The 15,117-nt window shown below is 36.3% G+C and overlaps 1 protein-coding gene across 1 annotated transcript in view; it reads right to left on the reverse strand.

Annotated features, from left to right (window-relative positions):
- Positions 1 to 10,732: 10,732 nt before the first annotated feature.
- Positions 10,733 to 15,117, reverse strand: part of LOC149273467 (activating signal cointegrator 1 complex subunit 3-like) — a 99,268-nt gene continuing 94,883 nt past the window's right edge. The window contains exons 27-29 of the mRNA XM_089506277.1: positions 13,449 to 13,655; positions 12,092 to 12,267; positions 10,733 to 10,880 (exon numbers count right to left, since the gene is read on the reverse strand). Of these exons, the coding sequence (XP_089362403.1) occupies positions 10,733 to 10,880; positions 12,092 to 12,267; positions 13,449 to 13,655 (531 nt within the window). The remainder of the gene's footprint in view (positions 10,881 to 12,091; positions 12,268 to 13,448; positions 13,656 to 15,117) is intronic.

Here is a 15,117-nt window from a genome sequence, read left to right on the forward strand (position 1 = left end):
GGTGTTTTGTTAACCCTTTATTTTTATAAACAGAAATCCCAAGAATCATCAAAAAAAAAGTCGGTCAAAATATTTTCTTCAACCGAAGTGAAGCCACCTTTATGTTAAAAAAATAGTTTGTGAAAAAAATAAATAAAAATAAAATCTCCCTAGAGTAGTTTATGAGTGAGGAAGCAAGCGATCATCCGATGAGAATGGGTATCCAGATATATCAACAATTTCTGAAGATCGTATTATTTACAGGGAAGTTTTTTTTTCTTCTGGTCAAAAACCGCCACTTGTCTCATCCCATAAAAGACACAGAGGTAACTTCGTCGGTTCACAAGGCCTCATACAAACGCTAGATGGGGAGCAATGGAGGTCCCTGTAAAGCAAAGCAATGAGGCATCAGCTGGGGCGTTAATGTACTCATCATACTGTCTGAAGACTTAACTTACATATAGATAAAGAGAGATACTGGGTTCAAATAACTTAGAGGTATATACATACAAGGCTGGAACATGCATTGAATAAAAGTACATATTTATAAATACAAATGTTATAAACAGATGGGTGGTAGATAGATAGATAGATAGATAGATAGATAGATAGATAGATAGATAGATAGATAGATAGATAGATAGATTATAGATAGATGATAGACAGATAGAGAGAGAGAGAGGTAGATAGATAGATAGATAGATAGATAGATAGATAGATAGATAGATAGATAGATAGCGATAAATACATTGATGGTAGATAGATAGCATATAAAATGTACACACATTGTAAACATGGTAGATCTATGCATCATCCCCCTTAACAAGACAGACGAGAAGACTCGGGATCTATAATGTCTGAGCGATGCATGCGGTTATACGTACAGCAGCCGCATCTGGATCTTCTTTTAATTGGATTCTCTGCATTAAGTAGTTAATAGGAGATCAACCTGTTTGCGCAGCATAAGAAGCAGCAGGAGCGAGTTCCCGGCACCCCACGCAGAGCCACTCACTTTCCGGGTGTCCCTGAGCGGCGGAGGGTCCTTGGCAGACCGCAGCGAGGAAGCTGCACTTTAACACAGAACGGTTAATTGGGAGCCGAGGAAGCCCATTAAGTTGTCCATGTCTCCGCTCTTTACTTAGTACAACTTCATTCCTGGTCCAGCTCTCTGTATCCCTCCCTTAACGCCACTCACAGGGCTACGCCGAGGCTCATTGGTCCACACCTTTCATCATCCTCTCGGTGATTGGCTAGCGGTCTTCGAGCTCGAACATAGCGAGGGGCCACTGCCCGTGACCCTCACGAATTGCCATCCTGATGAAGATCCTGCCTGATAACGATCGGGCTTCCAACCTGGACTTCTCCTGCTTATTTGCATTTACAGGCAGTGCGCTAATAAAAGCCTGCTCACAAAGAGGAGTCACTCAGTCTGCCCGGAGTCACAGCAATGGGCATTAAGGATCCAGGGAAGAACCCCTTCCTTACTGGCAGAAGATCCAGGATAAAGCCCCCTTCTTTAATGGCAGAAGATGCGGGGCAGAACCCCTTCCTTAATGGCAGAAGATGCGGGGCAGAACCCCTTCCTTAATGGCAGAAGATGCGGGGCAGAACCCCTTCCTTAATGGCAGAAGATGCAGGGCAGGACCCCTTCCTTAATGGCAGAAGATGCAGGGCAGGACCCCTTCCTTAATGGCAGAAGATGAAGTGCAGGACCCCTTCCTTATGTTCCAGTCTCTACCCAAAGGAAAGATAAACTGGTCATCAGATTCATGGGACAGAGAAAAAAACTCTTCTAGCTCTCCAGCTTTTTCACTCTCAATAAACCTGTACCTGCCTGGGGATGATGAAGGTTATTGACAAATGTTCAGTTATTAAACAAGTTTACACTGATATGTACTTAAATTATGATCTGTACCTTTTAATTCGAATTAAGTGTTACACTACTGAAGCACGATTCTGTGACTCAATGCCACGGAATGCGCTGATGTCTTAATGATGCGTCTTTAGTCACACATAAATTCACACCCCAAAGTATCTCGTGCGAGTTACTAATTCAGCTGGGGATGTTTAGGTCGAATCATTTGTTGAATTTGGATTGTATGAATGAATGTTTATCGGTCATCTCATAAATGACTTAAATATTGTTAGAGAAATGGCTAGAATCTCTGTACATTAACACAATGTGGAAATTACATATACCCATGATAGACTGATAAATGATTGATAGATTTTATAGATATGATATATATATATATTGATTAAAATGAAAGAAAGAGAGAAAGAAAGAAAGAAAGAAAGAAAGAAAGAAAGAAAGAAAGAAAGAAAGAAAGAAAGAAAGAAAGAAAGAAAGAAAGAAAGAAAGAGAGAAAGATTTAATAGCGTGTCAGCATCGGGTGGCTCCCTGTGAGGGTCATAACAAACTACAACCTTTTCATCAGGTAAGTTGAGACCAGTATACACTACGGTTGGAACATATAAAACCAGATTCAGCTATATAACTAATCTACCTTTATTCCCTAGATGAAGTTAAAGGCTAGTGCAGCTGGAAACCAGTTTCAAATAGATCTGTGTTTAACATTTTTGTCTTAAATATCAGTGGATCTATCTATCTATAAATATGTAAGATATACATATACATGTATATATATATATATAATATATATATTATATCCATGTATATATATATATATATATATATATTATATACATATATATATTATATGCATGTATATATATACATATATATATATATATGCATGTATATATATACATATATATAACATATAAATCTATATATAATACATGTATATATTACATATCTATATATATATATATATATATATATACATATCTATCTATATATATATAAACATATATATATATAAACATATATATATATAAACATATATATATATATATATATATATATATATATATATATATATATATATGTAACTAGATTTGGTTAAGTCACAATATAGACTCACAGTACCCACTAGGAACTATCCGGTTGCTCAGTGGGACACCGTCCGGAAAAGATAGGGTTGATGGTACACGTACCTGACCGTTGATCCGTTAGGAGATATATCATTTTAGGATCTATTGCTGATCCCCGTCGATCCCAGTATCTCCTTGCATTTATGGCAGTTTAATGTAAACTGGCAAGAACCCGGAGGCAGAAATATCTGGCTATTTTGTTTTAAAGTGAGATACATAATTGCCTTTTTTTTATCCTAAACCGACTACTCCCCCGTTCGCACTAAGTGCCTCTCATCAGGTTACACATAAACAACCGAAACTAATTGAGAAGTATTGCTGAAAACAAACACGGTTCCTGCGATCTGCTGCAGGAGATCGCCTACTTAATAGCGCTCTGGCGTAACTATTAATTAGTATTACCGCTTTATTACTACTGGCGCTTCATAGCATCGGACTCGGATTAAACTTTTATTTATTATTTTTGCTCTCATTTCGCCATACACCTGCAAGTTTTAGGCTATTTCATTTGGCTGGGGGTAGGGAAGATACACAAGCCAGAGATTGTTTTAAGTGGAATGGTATCTTGGAACTGCTTGACAAAGCTGCTCAGATAATGCAGAATACACACTGCTGATCACACAGTCAACCCAGATGTCACTTTACAATCTACTGTGCCTCATATTCTTCTCAAATGAGACTTATTACTTCCAAAAATACTCCTTCCCCACACTTTCACCCAATTTGTTTAATAAAATCCATCTTTTTTTTCCCTAATCTTACACGCAAACACTTCCAACAGCACAATGAATTGATATAATTTCTTGACGCTTGGCAGCTTCTTCTATTCAATGCAGAAATGTATATTGTATCACCTGCACGTTAATACACAATTCTGTCTGAATCATAATAGCATCTAATATTGTTTTTTTATTACTATTATTAGTTTTTGGTTTTTTTACAATTATATTTTTAACGAATATTTATTCGTGGGAGAAAGACATCGCTTCAATCACTAAAATCCAGCACTTTTATATAAATATTATGCACAAAAAAAGTTATTCTAGAATTGGATTTTTTTTTTAAGTTATTATTATAATAAAAAAATATTACTAATAAATTAACTATATTTTAATCGATGACTCTCGGGTTAAAATTTCCAAGTAAAGATTTACTTATTCATTGTAGTAGAATCTTGTGCGCTAAAGTATATTCTTGAAATAAAAATACATACATAAAATAACGTGCGCTAGGAGGCGTATGTGTGTGTATATATATATATATATATATATATATATATATATATATATATATATATATATATATATATATATATAATGAATACATTATAGCAAACAGTACATTTTCCAATAATATATATATATATATATATATATTGTATATATGTAATTAACATATATATATATATATATATATGTGTGTGTGTGTGTGTGTATATGTAATGTGTATATGTAATGTATATATATAATGTATATATCTGGGTTGTGAATGTCTCCTCTGCAGGTTTAATTGAATAAACGCCGAATGGCTGTTCACCTGCGTAGATGCGCAAATCAGGATAATTAGCCGGTGAGTGTTCTGCACACGGAATGAACCGGTTACAGTAACCTTTAGTGAAATAGGATTTTTATTGATAATTACCATCGACTTGATGAAAATAACATCCGGCAATAGCCGGGAATTTAACCTCTCGTGTGCCGGAGGGGTATGCCCCCAGCAGGGGTTAGGTCGGCTTCTAATTATTTATGTATCCATCTATACATTATCTATCTATTCCTTCTGTATGACTTAGCCATCTCCTTATTATAAGATACTTAGGCATACATGTAATGTGATTGAATTGCCCCTGCCCTCCTGCCTTACATTGTGGGGGTCGATTTGCCGGATGCCTCTGGGTATTTGTATTTCAATTGGGAAGTGGGGATACGGAAAATGCCCCGTGCCCTGCCATGTGCACATCACTTGCTTCCGCGGATGCAGGCGGGGGGGGGGGGATCGCTGCGGGGCAACCGTAAAGACATATTATGATGCAGAGCCTCGCCTGTCGGGTGAGGAGGACACGGACGGCTCTGCGGCCAGATTAACGCCTCTAAATCCAGCAGCAGCGCACACACATGCTCCACTGCTTCCCCTAAACACTAATAATAATTAATAATAATAATATAAATTACTATGTATCAATTAATAATATAATGTATAAATCATTTTACTATTTATTATTATGGTATTCGAATTAGATTGCTCTATTTGACATGCAAAAATCACAAGTTTTAATACATTCATTTTTTAACATTATTCACTTACCTATATTACATTTAGAAACATGATATTGCTGCATTAGCATGAACGTATCCGTGTATCCAGGGGTGTCGTGGTCCTCATTTTAGATTTTTAACTAATGCTTACCTCAATACATTATATCGTAATAATAATATTACAAAATGAAATTATCATTATTATCATTTACTATAAAATTGATTTTAAACTGTCCACTGCATCTGCACTGTTACAAATCACAGAGAAAGTAATAATTGGATGGAAACATTTTGTTTTGCGGCTATTTGCATTGATATAAGAAATTGTAATAAAATAACTGGGGCCCATCCAACAGACCCTTGTGTTATTACCTACCTATATTCTGAGGAATCAGTGCCAACTTCTGCCAAGCCTGTTTGTGTTAAGGTGGAGTGTGTGTGTGTGTGTGTATATATATATTTAATACTCCTTCACCTTAACTCCCTCTTTATACTCCTTATCTATATATACGGTGTATACATTATATTATTTATATAGATAGATAGCTAGATAGATAGATAGATAGATAGATAAAATAAAACCAATTATTTTAATAAGCATCTAGGTTTTTGTTTTTTGCCTATAGCCTTATAAAACCTAGGGATAGTGATTGTGAGGCTGAAAATTTGTCCTATCACCATAGCAACCATTGAAGAACTGGCAAATCAAACCAAGTGGCCCACTAATAAATCAGTTCAAAACATAATCTGGCAGAGAACATCCATTTCTGTGCAAACCACATTTGCAGAAAGAGAATGTATAGAAAATCCATAAAATTCCTGTCTTAAGCTAGATACCCTGGTGGCTTCTCCAGAGTTCCTATGAAACCTTCAGGTAGTGACCCCAAATCTTTACATCAAACCAGCCCAACGGGGGGCATTTCACCCCTGCCCCATTGTCCCCCCTAATGCTGATTGGACTATTTAATATGTACACCAATCTTTGTATACATAACCCATTCTGGGTACACATTTACCAGCCCTTTCCTTGTTAAGTTTGGGGAGTTAAAGCAATGAAGATGCCAGTAAAAGTCTAATTATGTCATTGTGTATTCTAGAATAATAGAATAAGTTCTGCAGTACACATTTTTGCATGCACCTCTTGAATATAATTACTGTTTCAATCTGATTCTTGTATTGTAAATTAGATACTTAGACTGAAGAAGAAAAAACATATCCATTAGACAAATCCAACAAGTGCAACCCTCCCAACTACCCATATCTGTTGATTCAGTAAGCAAAAAAAACCACACTGCTTATTGACTCAAAGGGTAATTAGATTTTCCCTTGATTAACATTATATATACTCAACTAAATTGCTAAAATTTGAGGATTTTCCTAATCCAATACCCCTAAATTAACAAATTTATTTTAGCCAGCATTTTATTCCTTTTGTCATAACTTATGTTATATTCTCTTAGTGAAATGTCACTGTTTAATTGCCACCCTATAAATCAAATTATACTGGTGAGGTGGGGAATTCCCTACCCAACCCTTTATATCTATCAGATCTCGGGTTTTTCTCGCCTTTTGACTCTTTTATAAGGAGATGAATACCAGAAGAGTGGGGGAACCAAAATCATCATCTTTCTAGTAGCCTGTTAGTGTTTAAGTTAGGGTGTCTGTGTACATTTAGCTAACTAGATATATAAATCAGTAGAGCTGTTAAATTTAAAAAAAGCTATAATTTTGTTTATACTTGATGCAAAATGACGAGAAAGATATGACAGTACGCTTTTAGAATATGAAATCTGTCCCCTCAGATTGCATAAAAAAAAATCTTCTTTAAAACAAGTCCTAGGTGGGTGGTATGAATAGTGGGTGAGGATGGGGGAGCGATAGATCTGATGAGTATAAAGAATACAATACGCACTGTAGAGAAGAATGGTAAACAGTCACATACATATTCCTCATTTAAGATGTTTTACACAAAACCTCTAGATCCTGCCATGTTCATAGGAAGAATAGTCCTAAATATAAGTGGAAAGAGGATGGGGTCACAAATTACAAATTTAAAGGGAAAGCATCATTTTCATCCTAATCATTTGGAGGGGGAAAAAAGGTTTGTGTATTTTAAAAAGTTAAATCTATTATTTTGGGGGGGATGTGTAGGTTCTGTATTTGTGTTTATTTCACTTAATTTATAGGAAGAAAAAAACCTAAATAAACAAGACAAGACTTTATCTTACTCCACAGGGTTTATTTTGATTTTTTCTTTAGAGTTAAAACTAGAAATGCAAAAATTTATTTTGTTTTATCTTGTAAGGGATATAATACTATAGAACAAGATATGGATTATGCCTCAATTATCCTTTATACAAAAACAAACCAAACTAAACAAAAACATGGCAAATAATGCAAGAGAGATTACCATTAGAAACATATCTGCCAAACATTCTTGTGGCTTAGTCTTAGTGTTCCCTCTAAGCAGGTAATAGGAAGGTTAATAAAACTTATTTTGCTCATGCAATGAAACTTCCTTAGCTTTTGCTATTGTCAAATAACCCCTTGTGATATGTACCAACCAAACTCAAGATATATACACCATGCCATTGTAGAATTTAACTCATGCCGGGCCAGTCTTGGGGTTGTGCACCTTTGTCAGTGGATGCCATGAGTAAGGTGATGCAGAGCACAGCGACTCTAACTTGGCAGTACCAAATGTGGTTTTACATATGATTTGCAACTGGAGTACATTTGAGGTCATTGCTAATCTAAAAAAAATACAGGTTCTTTGCACTGCAGATGCCCTACTAATGTTTCAGTGCTCATCACTTGAAGATCATGCGTCACACAAGGGAATTGGTAGAGAAGCTGGTAGAGATAGAGACCTCTGCTCTACTACTGGACCACAAGGGGATAGGATGTCCCCTTTCCTTTAGTACTATGTCAGGTAAGCACACACAAGAGAGGACCAGAAGAATGTTTTTTGTTTTTTTTTTTAAATTAACACCAGTTTATATGCTTTTTGTCAGGCGCCTTTCTTTAGATTTGACCCAAGGCATCCAAGCACCTTTGGCCAGCTCTCCTTTCATGGTAAAATGTAATATTTTTGTAGGACAACACCATTTTGTGAACCATAGCCACGTGTGGCATTTTACTACCCCCAAGATATTTGTAGTGTCTTACAATAGTGTTATCTAGCATGTCCTTACACAGTTCAGTTCATATGTTTCTTCAGTGAGACCATTCACGTCACAGGACACCAACGATAGGAAGCCCTTCTTGGTGTATTTTCCCCTTTTGTGATTTGATGTACAATATATTACAAAGGACCCATCGTGTATCTTCACGTTGAATGCCAAATGATCTGCAATGCTTGTGATGTTTTCAGTACGATCCGCTATGTTAGCTATCATGCAAACCATTGGTAATCCTACCATGGCTTTCATGAGATGATTAAAGGCTTCTGACAGTTGTAAACTTTTCATACCTAGTTTGACATGGACACTTTCACATTTTGTGCTTCCGCCTACAGTAATAGTATTCCTCATTCAAGAAGAATCAATTATCTCTATTTGCCGTTTCCTCTTGCTGATGGTTTCTGTCTTCAGCTTTATAGTTTCATCACGCTCTGCCTTATCTTGCATCTTCCCTTCACAATTTAAGAAGCGCATAATAATTCTAGCACCAATACTAAATCGCATGTCCTCTTTCATCTTCCGGTGAACAGTGGAATATGAAGCCTTATGGTGTTAAATGATATATATGTAATTGGTATGACTTTATCTTACTGCAGTGACTTACTAAACATGATAAGTGGTGAATTTTCTACAAAAAAATACAGTAAACTGGGTGCTTGATCAATTTATTTTTGGTTTCAAATAAACATTGAAAATAAAGCTTGGATTTTTATCTTGTTGATGTGTTACTTACATTTTGAAGTTGTCAGTTATTAAATGGCATCCCCATATGTTGTATATACTACTTTTTAATTATTTTTTTTAAACAGTTTTGGTGCATATAGACATTAGGTTAGCAACTGCTGAATGTCAGGAAACAGGAAAAAAAAAATCCCCAAATTTTGTCAAACCAGAGATAAACCGAACCAAACTGTTAAAACATTACAACATGGGGAAAGAACTTATTCACACACCTGAAATGGAGACGCTAACAAATAACACTGTAGACTACACAACGTTGTGAATTTATCTCACCGGATTGTGCAACTAGACCAAGCCTAAGCATCCATCACTTTTCAAACACATTTCCATAAGTGGAAATGTAGAATTGATTTTACAATTTATGTTATATCCCACCACTCCACGAGTTACCTTAGACGTAAGGAATGTATCCTAGACCATGTGATTTTTCAGTTTGGTGTTTGAGTTGCCCATAAGATAACCTTCAGTAAACAATCCTAATAGAAAGTAAACATACTTCTGATGTCCTCTTATCAGTGATTCCATGCTCTTAGATTAGGCTTAGTGAGATAATAAAAGTTTATCTGAGAACTAGATCTGGTTCCACCACATGGTTAGGAAGCGTTTCGGTGTATGGGTACTTGGCTCTCTGATTAACGATGCTCTAAGCATATGTGCATATAGTACAAAGCTACAGTTGTACTGTAAATAGAAATGTTTGGCTTCATTGCACATCAGTTCCACAACACATCTATGGGCAATATGATGCACCCACTAACAATACCTAGGTCAGGTGGAGTGTGAAAAAATCATTCTTTTGTTTTTTCCTATGCAGAACCATCATCAATTGCTTTAGAATTGGAAGGCAAAAAAAAAATTCCTTTATGCTGGTCAGATAAGGAAAAATAACAACAAAGCTACACGACCAAACATGAAAATACAAAAAGGGGTAACCTTGTGTGCTTAGTGCAGCCCAGAAGAACGATAACTGTCCAGTTTAGATGTTTGTTATTTGCCTTAATGAAAATGTCTAGATTTTTTTCAGTACATATATATACACACACATAGTCGTTTTCTGTAAACCCTTAAAGGACACTTGGCAGATTTACAAGTGAAACCTATGGAGTAGATGGCAACATACTTAACACAAATGAGAAATACTTTTTCCATATGTATACGTTGCTGTTAATGAAAACACTTTTCCAATACGTTGTGTACAGTATCATAAAACCATACATTCATTTTATCCGACACGTCTTGACAAACATATTACAGTCCAATAAGTAACTGAAGAAACGTAGCTTTAGACTTTTTTGTTTGATCCCCAAAAAACCTTTAGATAGTTCCTACTTTTTTCCCCTTGTTTACATTGCGCGTTGAATTGACATACATTGCACATATTTTTCATACATGTTAATAAAAGCAACAATCTATAAGGCCGATGTGATAGTGTGTTTACAAATCCTATGTATACTTTAAGTGTGTTGAGGTTGAAAGTTGACTTCTGAATAAAGCATCAAGTCATTTCCGGCCAGTCCTGAATGATTTAACAGCTGGCCTTCCAAATAATCCTCTACCAGTAGCACTGAGAGGATCAGGTTACTTGGAGGCTAGTCCATCCAAGGAGCTGGTGACCTCAGAGTTGACTTGAGCTGTTATGCTCGCTGGAACTATGTTTAGGTATATGTCGTACTGCTGGTCCATCCCAAGGTAACTATCACTCATCACATACAGCGTGTAGATGTACCTAAGGAAAAAGCAAATAGTAAGAAACGGAAAAGCTAAATACACAACAAAACATTAACCTGACCACAAATTGTACACTCCACAAATATTCAATCTTAATTTCCAATATTAACTGTGAGCATTCTTCGATAGAATGGGGCAGTGACTGATAGATGAGAAGAATAAAATGTCTCCTGCACCTATAAACACATTACTACATTCCACGGGTAATTTCATTACATGCTCATACACAATACAACTAAAACAGCAAGACTGAAATAAATCAGAAGGCAGCTTGAACAAAGGAAAAAATCTACATAAGGTAGGAAGGGCTTTTCAGTGTCCTTTACTTCACAGGACTACTCTAACGAACACTCCAGCCATCATATGCACTTTAATGCCAATAATACCCGAGTGGTCCCTTTAAATTTACATGGCTGTCCTCTTGCAAATACAATCTGAGTAGTCTTAGAGGATGTCCAGTTACGTAACTGGCGTTTGCTTCCAGACACCAGAAAGGAGGATTTTATTGGGGGGGGGATGGGTGTTGGTAGTCTGGCAAAAGGTGCAGGGGCAATTGTCCCAGGGTTGCTTTTACCTGACCCGATGAGTGGTAGGGGGTTGGGACACTATCATGACTTCTCTCATGAACAATATTCTCTGCAATCTGTATGGACTGTGTGAAAATCCCAGGTGCTCAGCTGTTTCTTAGATGATGGCACCAACAATCATACTATGGTTAAAGTCACCTAGATGACAACTGTACTATCTGGATGATCAACTAACACTCTCAACCATGTCTCAGCCACATGATTGCCTGTTTGGATATCTGTTTTAATGTGTGACTATTATTGTGTACCTAATTATATACACTTAATTGTGCACCTAATAAATTAAGGTGGATTACTTACATTCCCTCAAATTTATGTTATGGGTGAATACATAAGGAATTTGCTATTATAACTATCTTTACTTGGTGGATGTGTGAAGTGCTATCATAAATACTTGTCTCTGGGTCTGCCAGGTTAGTCCACCTTTGGTAGTTAGCGGTGGAAGCTATCAAAGCCTCATGTATGAGCATTTTGTCACATATCCCAATAAACTGAAATAATAATAGTTCCCTTTTATTTAAACCAAATATTTTCACCGTATTTATACTGACTGAAAAAAACAAGCGATACATGATTTTCCATAAATGAATTTAATGGCGAATTACAAATGGTTCGGTCTTACCTTCCAGTATTTTCTGGAGTGTAAAATGCCACCGATGCAACGTTCCTGTTTCGGACATAGCCGACTCTTTTCAGAGCAACCAGTTCCTTCTTGTCCACTTCTCCCAGGATTAAAAACCAACCTTCATCTTTGGCTTTTGGAAATTTGGGAGCAATTGCTTTGCTGTCTTGTTTTCCCTATAATTAAAAATAACAATTTCATGTATCTGTCGGTACGCTTTTTACTTTACAGTTTCTGTAAAACTTCAGACCACAGGTTCCTCTACAAACACAAATGATGGTGAGGACTGTCAAAACTTTAATTCTATTTAAATTATTTTATTTGTTTTTAAATTTTGGTGATTCAAAGTGATAGTCCTTTTCAAATTACAAGAACACTGGTTTTATTGGGGAAAAAACCCCCCTAAAAATACTCAAACCAGATATCATATACCCAGTGGAAGTGGAAGGAAAGTGTTCAAATAACAATTTGAAATAATATCTTGGTTTGAAGTTTGATTGTTTTAATATATCTATGCCAATTATCATATGAAGAAATGAAACCTGGTGAGTTTATCAAATCTGAAATTTACAAGTGACACTCATACATAATGTAACACACAGCCTATATGTTCCTATATGGCACAAAGGTGTTGCAGAATAAAAATGAAAAAAATCCACAAAACTATGAAAGTGACCAGCAATAAACTGTTTTGTGTACATTTTTTTCAGAATATAAGAGACAAATAGCACGTGTCAGTGGAAAGGTGCGTATAAAGTGGCACATCTCCTGCAAATATGTAATGTTTTTCCCCACCACAAAACAAACCCCCAAAAATAAACGGCCACATCTGAATTGGAGGCATTCGCAACCGCCATATGTATAAAGGCTGCTAAATACATTTATACATATTAGGTAACAAGCCTGATATCTGTCATGATATGCATCAGCCCTAAAGTAATCAAGAAACACGTTAAATGACATAGGTATAGAGCAAAAAGGTAGCTAAACAAACATCCTAAACCCAAATTCTGGTGTTAAATGAATATACCGACACATTGCATTATGGTGTGTTTGGCTGCCCTACAGGGGTGGGCTGGCTCGGGAGACAGAGGGGCCAACTGCTCAATGGGTAATAACATGGGTGCTCCGGACAAGTTACAGGTGTGATGACAGAATGAGGTTGTTTTAGTTTGGGTGTGTACGTTTGTGAATGTGTATGTGTGTTAGTGTATGTGCAGTGAATGGGAGGGGGCAAGGGGCCACAAGGCTTCTCAGGTCAGAAGGTGCCAGCCCTGCCCTTCTGCTGTAACAATTCTAATACTAAAACATGACGCAACACCATGAACAGAATAGAATGACTAGTGAGTCCACTTACCTTTCTGTATCCGGCACGAATCCTCTGTAGGCTTACTTGGAGGACATATTCCTGATCGGCATGTAACATAATCCACTTTTTCTCTTGTGTACCAGAGATGTTAGTGGGGATGGAGACCTCACTTTGTGTCTGAACTGCACGATCCCAGCATCCCTTTATTTGCAAACTAATGTCAATCAATGGGAGATTAGCAACAAAACTCCAGGCCTAAAGAGACAGACAGATAATATATGAAGTAATAGCTTTAATATGCACAAAAACATGTATACAAGTATAGTTCTGACATTGAAGTCCTAGTCTCATGGGGCTGTGGCTGCAATCAGGGCTAGCCCCAGGAATTAGGTGCAGAGTAGGCAGGAGTAGGTGGAGAGTAGGCAGGAGTAGGTGGAGAGTAGGCAGGAGTAGGTGGAGAGTAGGAAGAACCAGGGCTGGGAGTGGGTGTAACCAAACGCCATTCCCCTGTTTACAATTCAAAAAATCTAATCCAAAACCCGGGGAGGCAATAAAACATGGCATAATCCCAGATATCATTATCTGAGATTCTGAAGAATCCTTATCCACCAAGAGATTTGTCCAGCTCAAAAACCCATTCTAATTATCCATGCCAACTGGAACACTTTTCCAGAATAACCATAAAAGTATTTTATGGCGCTGAGATACCAGAAAGCTCTTATTCGCAATAGATCATATATTTTTTCATGTCACTGTAAGAATAATGGCAAATAAACATTGTCTGCTTCTTGATCATAAAACCTTTTTTTTTTATTCCACAAGAATTCACGGGGGCCAGTTTACTTTAATAATGTTGAGAACAATTAACCAGAAATTGGCTTTGAAGTGGTATACACAGAAATAGCAACAGTATGGAAGCTTTAGGGCACATTTAACACTTTTACAAATTAACAACGGTAGAAGAATTAACCGATCCTGATGGGGAATAGAGACGTAATAGAAAGATGGAAGTGACTGCTTACTGTATTTTTTTTTATTTTCAAAGAATAGATTAAAGCAGAACACCATTTGTATTTATTACTGTAACACTTTACATGCAAGATAAAGATACTTCACTGGTTCATATAAAAATGAATTAATCATATTTGGTTTATATTACCCATATCAACTGAAGTGATGTTAGATTATCATATGGTATACTTTACACAATATGTGCTGGGCATACTGAACATGAAAATCAGGGCAAATGAAACGCAAAGCAGATGTAACTAGTCTCTATTTAAACACATACACAAATTATGTTCTATACTTAAAAACCACACAACAACATATATATATATATATATATATATATATATATATATAATATAAATACACACATATACACACACACACACTTATGCTTTACTTAACATTAAAATTACTTACATTGTGTCAGGGTTCAATTTGAGTTCATTAATTAATAGCACTAACAGCAAATCCATAAATAATTTCAATGCATAACAGGTAATATCAAACAGCGATAACGCTAATAACCTTCAATAACAATACAAATAATTGAAAGTGATCCATATCTCAATTTTATATAAAAGTATTTACAAATACACACACACACACACAGTGAAGGCTAGGCCACTACAGGACCTTAATGTGCTTCTTCTTGAGCCACTCTTCTGTTGCCTTGGCCGTGTGTTTTGGGTGATTGTCATGCTGGAAT

The sequence above is a fragment of the Sceloporus occidentalis genome, unplaced genomic scaffold, assembly GCF_023333645.1.
Source record: "Sceloporus occidentalis isolate IW3139 unplaced genomic scaffold, rSceOcc1.0.p SCAF_374, whole genome shotgun sequence".
Classification (NCBI taxonomy): domain Eukaryota; kingdom Metazoa; phylum Chordata; class Lepidosauria; order Squamata; family Phrynosomatidae; genus Sceloporus; species Sceloporus occidentalis.